Source organism: Equus asinus, chromosome 8 (assembly GCF_041296235.1).
Source record: "Equus asinus isolate D_3611 breed Donkey chromosome 8, EquAss-T2T_v2, whole genome shotgun sequence".
In the NCBI taxonomy this organism is placed as follows: Eukaryota; Metazoa; Chordata; class Mammalia; order Perissodactyla; family Equidae; genus Equus; species Equus asinus.
In genome coordinates this window covers 91,966,121-91,978,227 of record NC_091797.1, presented here as the reverse complement: position 1 = coordinate 91,978,227, position 12,107 = coordinate 91,966,121, and the positions used below count along the sequence as shown (strand labels likewise).

General features: G+C 47.0%; 1 protein-coding gene across 4 annotated transcripts in view; it reads right to left on the bottom strand.

Annotated features, from left to right (window-relative positions):
• NF2 (NF2, moesin-ezrin-radixin like (MERLIN) tumor suppressor) overlaps window positions 1-1,462 on the bottom strand; it is a 73,861-nt gene extending 72,399 nt beyond the window's left edge. For 2 of the 4 annotated variants that reach the window (XM_070516334.1, XM_044775603.2), the window contains exon 1: window positions 816-1,423. In XM_070516334.1, the coding sequence (XP_070372435.1) occupies window positions 816-929 (114 nt within the window). In that variant the 5' untranslated portion in view covers window positions 930-1,423. Of the gene's footprint in view, window positions 1-815 lie in introns of all 4 variants that reach the window. The other 2 variants (XM_014835115.3, XM_014835121.3) reach the window with 2 other exon arrangements.
• Between the last annotated feature and the right edge of the window lie 10,645 nt (window positions 1,463-12,107).

Below are 12,107 nucleotides of genomic sequence, written 5' to 3'. Positions count from 1 at the left end.
CCTGAGCTAACAACTGTTGCAATCTTCTTTTTTTTTCTCCCGAATCCCCCCAGTGCATAGTTGTATATTTTAGTTGTGGGTCCTTCTAGTTGTGGCATGTGGCACGCTGCCTCAACGTGGCCTACTGAGCGATGCCACGTCCGCGCCCAGGATCCGAACCCTGGGCAGCCAAAGCGGAGTGGGCGAACTTAACCACTTGGCCACGGGGTCGGCCCCATAGGGTACCTACTTCTTTGGGTTGTTGTTGAGAATTAAATGTATGAATGTAGGGCACTTAGAAAGTATTCAATACATGGTAACTATTATCACCGTGATGGAAACTGTACGGAAAGTTTAAGACACCACCTCATTCCTCAAACTGTTTTTTTCTCCAGAAAATTTAAGTTTTGGAAAAGAGAAACAAGTCTACACTTTCCAATAAAAGGAGATGCAACTTTTAACACCAGGGATATATAATATTATCTAATGAAGTCAAAACTCTATAGAGCTGGACCTGAACCTGCCACGGAAAACTAGAATTCGCTACCACCGATTCTTCCAGCCTCTTGCAGTAACAATGAATGAAAACCTTCAGGAAGTGCTTCCAAACCCAAAAGCCCTACTGAAAAAAGCAGCAATTATCTTCAACATGAGGATCTGGGCCTAGATGGCTCCTTCTGGTTCTGGCCATCTCTACCTAATATCTACCTCAAGCTTCCACCTCGACTGTCACCGTGGCAAGGGCGCCCGGGTCGCTGCCCGACCCGCACCAGGGCCCGGCGAGGGAATTCTGGGCTCCCCTTCGCCGCGGCCCGTCGGGGCTGCCGGCCGGTTACCTCGCAATTGAACTCCATCTCGGCGTCCATGGTGACGATCCGCACGGTGAACGTCTTGGGCTGCTTCCTCTTGAGCGAGCTGAAGCTCATGCGGGAAGCGATGGCCCCGGCCATGGCGCGGGGCTCAGGCTCGGGACCCTCGCGCCCCGAAGCCTGCGCTCTGGGCCTGTTAGCCCCCCTGAAGGAGCCGCACAGGCCTCAGGGCCACCATGGTGGCCGGCCGGCCGGCCTGGGAGCTGTCTGGGCGGCGCGGGCCCCCAGCGGCCAGCATGGGCCGCGAGGACCCTGCCCCGGGAGCGGAAAGGAGAGTTGGGGGGCGGGCCCTGACGGCCCCGGGTAGGGAACGCGGGCGGGCACGGACGGGGTGGGCACGGCCCGGCGCTGCGGGACTCAGGCCGAGGACGCTGGGGACGCCCGGGCACCGGCCCCTAGACAGCGGCGGACCAGACCCCGCGCGCCTCTCAGCGGCCGACCGAGGTCTCGGGGCCGCGCTACAGCCGGGCGCGCACGTGCGTGCGTGGCTGTCACCGTCCTCACTCCGCGCACCCGCGGGAAGCGTCCCCTCCCCGCAGCCCCGGGCCTGCTCCCCGCCCCGCCCTCAGGCCCCCAAGATCACTACACACAGCTCAACCTAACAGGCGACCTCCGCCCAGACGCCGCGGTTGGCTAAGAACTCCGAGGGAGGCGGGACTTTCCCTGTTCCGTCCCGCCTTCTTCAGAACGACTTCACCAATTGGAAGTTCTGCCACAAGTGGAGATGTGGGCATGGGCTCAGCGCTGAGTGGCTATAGCGGCAGTCACTCCGAACGCTTTTGTTCGTAGGGGTACGCCTACTCTAGCAAGACTGGTTGAGGTGGCGAAGCCCGGCGCGCCTTTCCCGGGAAATCACGTAGAAACTGGTCCCCGGGCGGGGGAGTCAGCGCCTTCGGACCAAGTACGCGTCGAGTGTGGCGCCCCAGAGCATCGTGTTTCGTACGCCCGGCGGATAATTCTGTTTGGCATTTAATTAATTACATATACTGACCTCTATGTTTCTTAAACTTTTAAATCACTTGTGGAGGCCGATTAGGTTGCCGGCACTCTCCCCCGTATATCTTCTCCTTCTCTGTAGGAGAAGTATGATTATCAAGGGAGGCGGTAATAATTGTACCGACCTCGTGGGGTTGTTGAGGAGTTTAAACGAGTTAATATACATACAGCTTTAGAACAGTGGCTGGCACATACTAGGCTGAATCCTATGAAATTGCTGTTTTGGAGATGAAAAACAGTCGAAAAATGAAAGCATTTTTCATTTTGTAGTCTATGATTTATATTTTAGAGCCATAAAAGTGCATTTATTTTTTAAATGCCATCAAAGGTTATAACGTGCATGTGATGGGGGGGTTATAACTTTCTGTACTTAGAAAATTATATTTTGAAATAATTGTACAGAGACTATTTCATGCGTTTTAGCTGAACGGTAAGCACTCCATGAGTGTTAACCATCGTTAGCATCGCCCCCACTCTACAGCTGAAGAAACAGGCTCAGAGTGACAGAGCCACTTGCTGCCCATCACCCAGATGATGAGAGGCAAAGCTGGCACTGAACCCAGGTTTATCGCACTCGGTATTACCACTGCACTGCCCTGCTTCCCTGATTGTGACTTCCAGATTGCTTCCTGTTGCAGCCCCAAGAAACATGAACTATAGTTCTGGAGAACTGAGCAGACACTGTTGCTACAACTACACTAAGCATAAATCTAGCTCTTCGCCATGGGCCCCTATAGCACCATGAACCACCAGCCAGGCCCCAGGAGTCATTTGCTGGCACACCCAGCGGGGCTGCAGTGGGGGAACATTACGTCCAGTCTACTGCTAGCAAATTCTCCCCCACCAAGCTGATTGTTCAGCACAATATGGGCCTGATGTGGGAGTGTCTTCATTTTCATTGTTTCAGTTCTTACCTGCAGGAGGGAGAACTGTGTTCTCCTATTGCCTCCCTACGGGGACAAAAATCAGGGCTTTATCCCAGGGCCAAGACTGCTGACAGAAAATAAGTGACTCTAGGAACCCACTGAGGAATAGAAAGAGGAGGTGGATCAGACACCAGGGGCTAAAAATTACATTGATGACCACTAATAGCTTGTTTTTATGGAAGGCTTATTAGGTGCTAGGCACTGGGTTAATTGGCCAAACATGTCAAATTTGACATTCCTGGGGGGACATCCAGGTAGATATACAGGTCTGGATCTCAGAAGAGAGGCCAAGGCCAGAATCAAAAAATGTGGTGGAATATTATGCTGGCATTAAAAGTGCCATTCACAAAGAATAAACAGAGATGATAATAGTACCTACTAGATAAGGGTTTGAGAAGGAACAGTTCAGGTAGAGCTCATTAAGAAAGACCTGACACACAAACACCAGTTAGTAAATATGTATTGAATGAATAAGTGAAGAACATGAGAAAATACTATGGTCTCAACTATGGGAACAATATTAATAGCTACCATATATTAGATGCTTACCATCTAAGATATTCTGTAAAGGGTTTTGCATGCTTTATTTCTTTTGATCTTTATCCAAGTCTTATTTGATAGGTATTGTATTATATCCCTAGTTTATACATGAGGCAACTGGATAAAGCTGAAATGAGGTAATTTACCCAAAAGGATAATTGATAGACCTGCAATTTGCATTCAGAACTGTTTTAATCCAGATCTCGTCTGACTTACATTTTCATTCTCCCCTTCTTCCAGAAGAACAGTGGTTCTCAAAGTGATGTCCCTTCCCTCCAGGGGACATTTGGCAATGTCTGGAGGTTTTTTTAGTTGTCACAGCTAGGGGTGGCTCCAGTCATCTATGGGTAAAGGCTAAGGTGCTGTCAAACATCCTACAATGCACGGGACAACCTTCCACAACAAAGAATCATCCAGCCCTAAGAGTCAATAGTGCCGAAATAAAGAAATCCTGCTCTAGATCAACGATTCTTTTTTTGAGTCAAAAACACTATATTGAGAATCTGATCAAAGTAGTGAACCCTCTCCTCAAAGGAATGCACACATGCAGGCCGGCCCGGTGGCACAGTGGTTAAGTGGGCACGTTCCGCTTCAGCAGCCCAGGTTCGCTGGTTCGGATCCCGGGTGCGGACGTGGCACTGCTTGTCAAGCCATGCTGTGGTAGGCATCCCACATATAAAGTGGAGGAAGATGGGCACCGATGTTAGCTCAGGGCCAGTCTTCCTCAGCGAAAAGAGGAGGATTGGCAGCAGTTAGCTCAGGGCTAATCTTCCTCACAAAAAAAAGAGAATGCACACATGCATAGAATTTTGCACATGGTTTTAGGAGATTCATGGCAAGACTCGGCCCAAGCACATCTCTGAACCCCAGAATAAGTCAACTCATCTCCAGATTATATTAACTCATCCTCGATGCTACATGTGAATTCTAGATTGTGACACCTCTGCCAAAAACTAGACTGTCATTTTTCACCACTTGCAGAATTACTTTTACTTCACATAGGCATGAAGCCAGTGTCTTGCACTGAGGGTGTTATAAGAAACAGCTCTGGGGCTGGCCGGTGACGCAGCAGTTAAGTGTGCACGTTCTGCTTCTGTGGCCCAGGGTGCGCCAGTTTGGATGCCGGGTGTGGACATGACACCGCTCGGCAAGCCATACTGTGGCAGGCGTCCCACATTTAACATAGAGGAAGATGGGCATGGATGTTAGCTCAGGGCCGGTCTTCCTCAGCAAAAAGAGGAGGATTGGCAGCAGATGTTAGCTCAGGGCTAATCTTCCTCAAAGCAAAACAGCCCTGAGGAACTCTGACTGTCTTTACAGTAGAGGTTTAGCTGACAAAGCTTCACACAGCATCCTTTCTATGAAGACCCATGAGAAAAACATCTCTTATGCTCCAGCACTTTAATTTCTCATAGGAGACTGATTTGCTTTTTACTTTTTAAATAACTTTTATTTTGTTTTTCCTTCTTTTACAAGTAATCCCTGTGCATTACAAAAAAGAAATAAAAAATTGCAGATAAGCAGTGTGGTAGGCATAATTCTAAAATGTACCCCAATGACCCAATGCCTTGTATACTATTCCTCTTCGAGCATGGGCAAGACCTATCGATATGATGGGATATTATTCCTGTGATTTTGTTACTTTATATGGCAAAAAGAACTTTTGCAGAAGTAATCCCCTAATCAGTTGAGTTCATCAAAGGTGAGATTTTTTTGGGTGGGGCTGACCTAATCAGGCGAACTCTTAAAAGATGGTCTAGAGGTTGGGCAAGACAGAGAGAGTGAGAGAGATGCATTCCTGCTTGCTTGGAAGAAAACAAACACCCATGTCATGAACTGCGTATGGGGCTATGTTGGAAGAAAGTCTGGGTGGTCTCTGGGAGCAGAGAGTGGTCCCCATCTGGCAGCTAGCAAGAAAACAGGGACTTCAGTCCTACAACCACAAGCAGCTGAATTCTACCAACAACCTGAATGAGCTAGCAAAAGGATCCTGAGCTCCAGATGAGGACCGTGGTATGGCTGACACCTTAATTACAGCCTTGTGAAACTTTGAGTAGAAGATCATGCTAAGCCATGCCCCGATTCCAGACGTGTGACACTGTGAGATAATAAATGTAATCACCACTAAATTTGTGGTAACTTGTTACACAGTCATAGAAAACTGATACAAGCAAAGGAAAAACAAATTTTAAATTGCATAATCCACTGGCTCACTCTTTTCATATAGTACATATTATTTTGTGATTTGCTAGTTTTTCATTCATTAATATATTATGACTATTTTCCCATATCATTAAATATTCTAGAATATAATTTCGAAAGGCTGCATAGGATCTCATGCATGGGTGTAATTTTTTTTTCTGTCTTAAACACACTGTGAATCATGTAGCCAATCGTGTTTTTTTCCTGGAGTTTGCTGTTAGGAAGAGCAGAGCCAAATTTGAAGTCAGCCTCTGGCAATTGTATCTGGCCTTGCCTTATCTTTGGCTTCATCTTATTTTTCCTGCGCTTATGCCTCACTTTGCATTAACTTTCTCCCTACCCACTTACTGTTTATTTGTTTTTACAAAGTTATGGATCCCTTACTTAAAGGCTTTTTTGTTTATTTATTTTTCTTAGGTCAGTAGTTTATATAGCAATGTGTTTTTTACATATATATAATTTTTAAACCTTTTTTTGGAACTAATATTGAACTTAAAGTTTGCAAAAATAATATTCTCTATATCCTCATTCAGCTTCCCCTAATGTTAGCATCCTACTTAATCATAGTATAATTATCAGAATCAAGAAATTAATATAGATACACTACTATTATCTAAAGTAAAACCTTATTTAAATTTCACCAGTTTTTCCAATACTGCCCTTTTTTTTAATTGTATTATCATTTCATTTCTTTTTTTTTTTTTTTTTGAGGAAGATCAGCCCTGAGCTAACATCTGCTGCCAATCCTCCTCTTTTTTGGCTGAGGAAGACTGGCCCTGAGCTAACATCAGTGCCCATATTCCTCTATTTCATTTGTGGGACGCCTGCCACAGCATGGCTTGACAGACAGTGTATAGGTCCACCCAGGATCCCAACCAGTGAACGCTGGGCCCCCGAAGCAGAGCATGCGAACGTAACCACTGCACCTAGTTCCAAGCTTCTAATGATGGCTTGGCCTTTCTGGTGACCGACCCCATCCAGGAGCTCACCAAGCATCACTTCATTAGAACAAAAGATATTCCTATCACCCAGGAAATTCCAAGGTATTTAGGAGCTTTGTGTCAGAAACCAGGGTCAATAAACAAATATTTGAACAAAAACTGCTCTTAGTGCCTTTATCACTTCGGAAGTTACAAGGGTTTTAGGAGCTCTGTGCCAGGAACCAGGGACAGAGACTAGATATATATTTTCTATTATTTCACCGGACACAATTCAACCCATCACACTCCCCTTCCAGGAGCCACATTTATGCCAGGATAGCTGGGCAGGTCCGCGGAAGTCACATTTTTCAGGAAGGATGCCTTTTGTAAACTTCACATGATTCAAAACTTCGTATTCCAAGATCTTTTTATCTCCATAGGAATGAATGTAAAGTGGGCAACGAAATGTGCTCCCACAGCTCGTAAGTCTGCAGGCATCTTACCCTATTTTTGCTTTTGATTTTGCTTTGCATCTTCGTAGCCTTATCTCTACCTGCTAGCCCTCTCCGATACTAACAGCACCACCTGTCACAGGTGGTTGAGTCTTCTTTGCGGTGTTTTATCACATCCAATAACCACTCCAAAGATATTGATTTGGGGGTGTGTTTTTCACCACTAGCATCTCTTTTTTGTGAATGCTTGAATGTCATTATAGCTCTTTTTTTTAATTATATATATTCTATTTCTTTCTCTTTTTTTTAAAAAAAAGATTTTAGTTTTCCTTTTTCTCCCCAAAGCCCCCTAGTACATAGTTGTGTATTTTTTTTAGTTGTGGGTCCTTCTAGTTGTGGCATGTGGGACGCCACCTCAGCATAGCTTGATGAGCAGTACCATGTCCGCGCCCAGGATTAGAACCGACGAAACCCTGGGCCACTGAAGTGGAGCGCATGAACTTCACCACATGGCCATGGGGCTGGCCCCTGTTATAGCGTTTTACTTTTATTTTTTTTTTTAAAGATTTTATTTTTTTCCTTTTTCTCCCCAAAGCCCCCCGGTACGTAGTTGTATATTCTTCTTTGTGGGTCCTTCTAGTTGTGGCATGTGGGACACCGCCTCAACGTGGTTTGATGAGCAGTGCCATGTCCGCGCCCAGGATTCGAACCAACCAAACCCTGGGCCGCCTGCAGCGGAGCGCGCGAATTTAACCACTCAGCCACGGGGCCAGCCCTGTTATAGCGTTTTAAAGTGGTTTATATGACAACGAATGGCATAAGAACAGCTCAAGAGTCACAAAAAGGCTTTGCTAGAGTCCAAAGCACGCTAACAACAGTATAATTTGCTCAATAATGACACCCAATGTGGTCGTTTCCTGGCTACAGTGGCGCCACCTTGTGGCAGTAGCATAAACACAGTTTATAATTCCACCCAGGGGCCTGGCAGTGGTGGAGTGGTTAAGTTGGTGCGCTCTGGTTCAGTAGCCTGAGATTCAACGGTTCAGATCCTGGGCGGGGAGGAGACCTGCACACTGCTCATCAAGCCATGCTGTGGCAGCATCCCACATGGAAGAACTAGAATGACCTACAACTAGGATATACGACTATGTACTGGGGCTTTGGGGAGAAAAAAAAAAAAGGAAGATTGGCAACAGATGTTAGCTCAGGGCCGATCTTCCTCACCAAAAAAAAAGAGCTCAATTTATAATTCTATCCAGACAGCATTGAAATTGTTTAATATCTAATGAGTTAAAATATTTTCTTTTTCAGGTATTTGTATGATTTCCAAGTTATACATGAAGTGACACTTTGTTAATGTTTTCATGTGGCACTGTGTCAAAGTCGCATAATTCGTATCTGCATGTGCTGCACAGAACAGAAAGGCTGGGACTTGGCAGTGTGGCTCATGCTCCGGCAGAGACATAAAAGCTTTCTTGTCTCTGTCACTCCTGTTTGGGGTCCCATAGGAGCTGGGGGATGCAATTCTCAGAGAGCAGTTGGGCCTGTGCACAAACGCCCATCAATAAGAAGCAGGTGACACTGCCACAGCTGGGTAATTTGTCTCTTCACTCATCTGCAGCCCATTTGGTGATGATCTATTTGTCCCGGAGAATAAATGATGGCAGGTTTGTCCATATTTTACACTTATGAACCTGCCTGCTCTTCTCTGCTTAGCTCTGCCCATCCGTCTTTGTCCCTGGTTGCTCTCATTTCATTTCACAGATTAGGCAGCAGGGCTTGGCAACGAGTTATGAAGGTGGATTCTGCGAGGGCAGCTGGGGAAGGGAGGGAGGGAGGAGAAGAGATGGGTCAGCTGCCTGCAGAGAGGGGAGGGGTGGATGGGTTCAGGAAAAAGAGATGTCACCGACTCTTGGTAGGTGGGAAGGGACCTCAGAGAGGAAGAGGGGGGAGAGATTCTAGGACAGAAGGCAATGATGCTGGAGAGGGCTGTTCATAGAAGATGGCTTGAAGAGTTGAGTCTAATCCCAATAATTAAGTTGGGCCTGGTACAAAACCTAATTGCGATAGCCAGCCTCCAAGATGGCCCCCATGACTCTCACGTGTTGGTATTCACACCCTTGTAAAGCCCCCTCCTACACTGAGCAGGGCTGACACGTGTAACTAATAGGATACACAGAAATGACAGAGTGTGACTTGCAAGGGCAGGTCATAAAAGTCCTTGAAGTTTCCCCCTTATTCTCTCTTGGATCATTCACTTTGGGGGAAGCCAGCTGCCATGTGGTGAAGACACCCAAGCAGCGTCTGGAGAAGCCCATGTGGCAAGGAATTGAGTCCCCCAGCCAACAACAAGCACTAACTTGCCAGGTGTGTGAGCAACCCGCCTTCGAAGCAGATCCCACAGCCGCAGTCAAGCCTTCAGAAGACCACAGCCCAAGCTGACAACTTGACTGCAATACTGTGGGAGACCCTGAGCCAGAACCAGCCCAGCTAACGCTTACTCCTAAACTCCTGACCCATTTGGAACGGTGTGAGATAATAAATGTTGATTGTTTCAAGCTGCTAAATTTTGGGGTAATTTATTCCACAGTAATTGGAAATGGTCTAATTCCTTATTTGTGGAATTGTTGTCCAACATCTATCTGGTCTGCTGCCCAGAATGCACAGTTCATGGAGCAGGGACTCATTCATACCAAGGGCTCAGTTAACTGGCATTGCGTGTTGCTGAGTGGCGCAAAGAGAGCCCCCCTGCCCTACTCCTTCAAGCAGGGTAAATGGAGTTGGTTAAGCAAGGAAGAGATGCTGGGATGGAGTGGGTTTGTGTTCTGGGGAGAGAAATAGGGCCACGATTAGCATGTCCAAACATCCCAGTTTCCCAGGACAGAGGGCTTTCCTGGGATGGGAGACTTTCAGTACTAAAACTGGGGAAGGTTTGGGGTAAACGAGAATGAGTTGGTCACCCTACCTGGGGCGGGAGTGCGGGTCTCGAACATGCACTTTCAGTGAGTTGCCATACTGTGGTTCACATGGCACGGGGAGGGAGACTCGTCTCCCATTTCTCCCAGTTAGGGGTGGGATCATGTTTCTAAAGCCATCTAGGGGCCAACCTCATGGCAGAGTGGTTAAGTTCGAGCACTCTGCTTCGGTGGCCCAGGGTTTCACTGGTTCGAATCCTGGGTGCGGACATGGCACAGCTCATCAAGCCATGCTGAAGCAGCATCCCACATGCCACAACTAGAAGGACCCACAACTAAAAATACACAACTAAGTACTGGGGGGCTTTGGGGAGAAAAAGGAAAAATAAAATCTTTAAAGCCATCTAGGTTGATCCTCCTGCCCAATTTGACTAGAGGGAGATGGGAAATCCCTCTTGGAAATGCCTAGACAGACATGAGCAGGCTACAAGTCAACCCTCCCTCATTCCCCCAGCAGAGGTGGTTAGAGACACCAAGAATTTGGTGAGGATTTTCATCCTAGACCAGGAGGGCCAGCCCCTCCCTGTCCATGGGTCCTACTTTGTGGCTTCATTGCCAAATGACCTCTACCATATGGCCAATGAGTTGCTATGCAGCCTCTATTGTCATAATTCAGTGGCAGGTCACCAAGGCTGCCCACTCCATTGTTAGAAAAGTATTCCTTGTACTGAGTGAGACGCTGCCTCCACAGCAACTCCACCCTTTGATTATATTCCATTGTGCTGAACAATTCGAAGCCATTTCTTCTTGGCACCCTTTCACACATCGTGCACGTATTGCTTCCACTGCCTAAGGTTCTCCTTGCCCTGCTCCCTTCTAGCAAACTTTCCCTACTTATCCTCTAAAGCTTAGGTCCAAGGTTAGACCTCCTGGGAGGCCCAGTGGCGGTGGTCACTTCCACCTCTCCATGCCTGCTACAGTTGGTTCCTAAGGGGAGAGCAACTCTACCACATGACACCAGTGACATCTTCTTTGCTGCTTTTCCAGCTACCCACCTGTGTTTTTCCTGAGTGGCTGTGACTGGGAACCCTTCAATCACACTAACTTCCGGAATGAGGGGCTCACTCCCTTTTTGTCCCTCTGATAAGCCCAAGGAGCCACTGGGCCCAGCTGTGTCTCTAACCCCTCTCTGTGCTCTTCTTTATTAACACAGAGAGCAGTTCTCAGGGTACACAGCCACACTGCTGTCTTCATTGTGTTTATTTTGATGGTTTGGCCTGTTTATGACAATCAATTCAGGTTTTCCACTTATCTTGATGATTTACAGTTTCCTTTTTATTTTTATTTATTTTTGTGTGTGTGAGGAAGATTGGCCCTGAGCTAACATCTGTTGCCAATCTTCTTCTTTTTGCTTGAGGAAGATTGTCCCTGAGCTAACATCCATGCCAATCTTCCTCTATTTTGTATACGGGACGCCGCTACAGCATGGCTTGATGAGCGGTATGTAGCTCCGTGCCAGGGATCTGAACCTGCAAACCCCAGGCCACTGAAGCAGAGTGTGTGAACTTCACCACCACACCACCAGGCTGGCCCTCTACAGTTCCCTTTTTAAATAAATCACACAAATAATACATGTTCAGCATAACAACTTTAGAAAACCAAAAAAAAATCATAGTTCAAGCCTCACTTCCTTATAGAAGTCATCACTGACCCTCAAAGTCTATATAGGAACTCCCTTCTCTTCTCCACCCATCAAAAGACCTCATAGTTCCCCATACTTCTTCATAGCCTCACTGCAGTTGGCAAAAATATTTTTGTGTATATTTGTCGCTTATTCAATAAATATTTAATGTGTCAGGCAGGAAAGGTGAGGGGAGAGAGGCCTATGGCACCTGCCCTGGAGGGGCTCAAAGTCAGTGCTGATTTGTTTTCTCCCTGCTGCCAGGCCTTAAGTCCCAAGAAGGCTGTAGGCTTGTTGTTCTGCCCACTTTTGGTGTCTCAGAGCTTAGCACAGAGGCTAGCCAGGCTGACTCAATATTTGATGAAGAAATCTGGAAATTAGGGCTGGCCTAGTGGTGCAACAGTTAAGGTCACACATTCTGCTTCAGCGGCCTGGGGTTCGCCGGTTCCGATCCGGGTGCGGACATGGCACCACTTGGCAAGCCATGCTGTGATAGGTGTCCCACATATAAAGTAGAGGAAGATGGGCACAGATGTGCGCTCAGGGCCAGTCTTCCTCAGCAAAAAGAGGAGGATTGGCAGCAGTTAGCTCAGGGCTAATCTTCCTCAAAACAAAAGAAAACAAAAG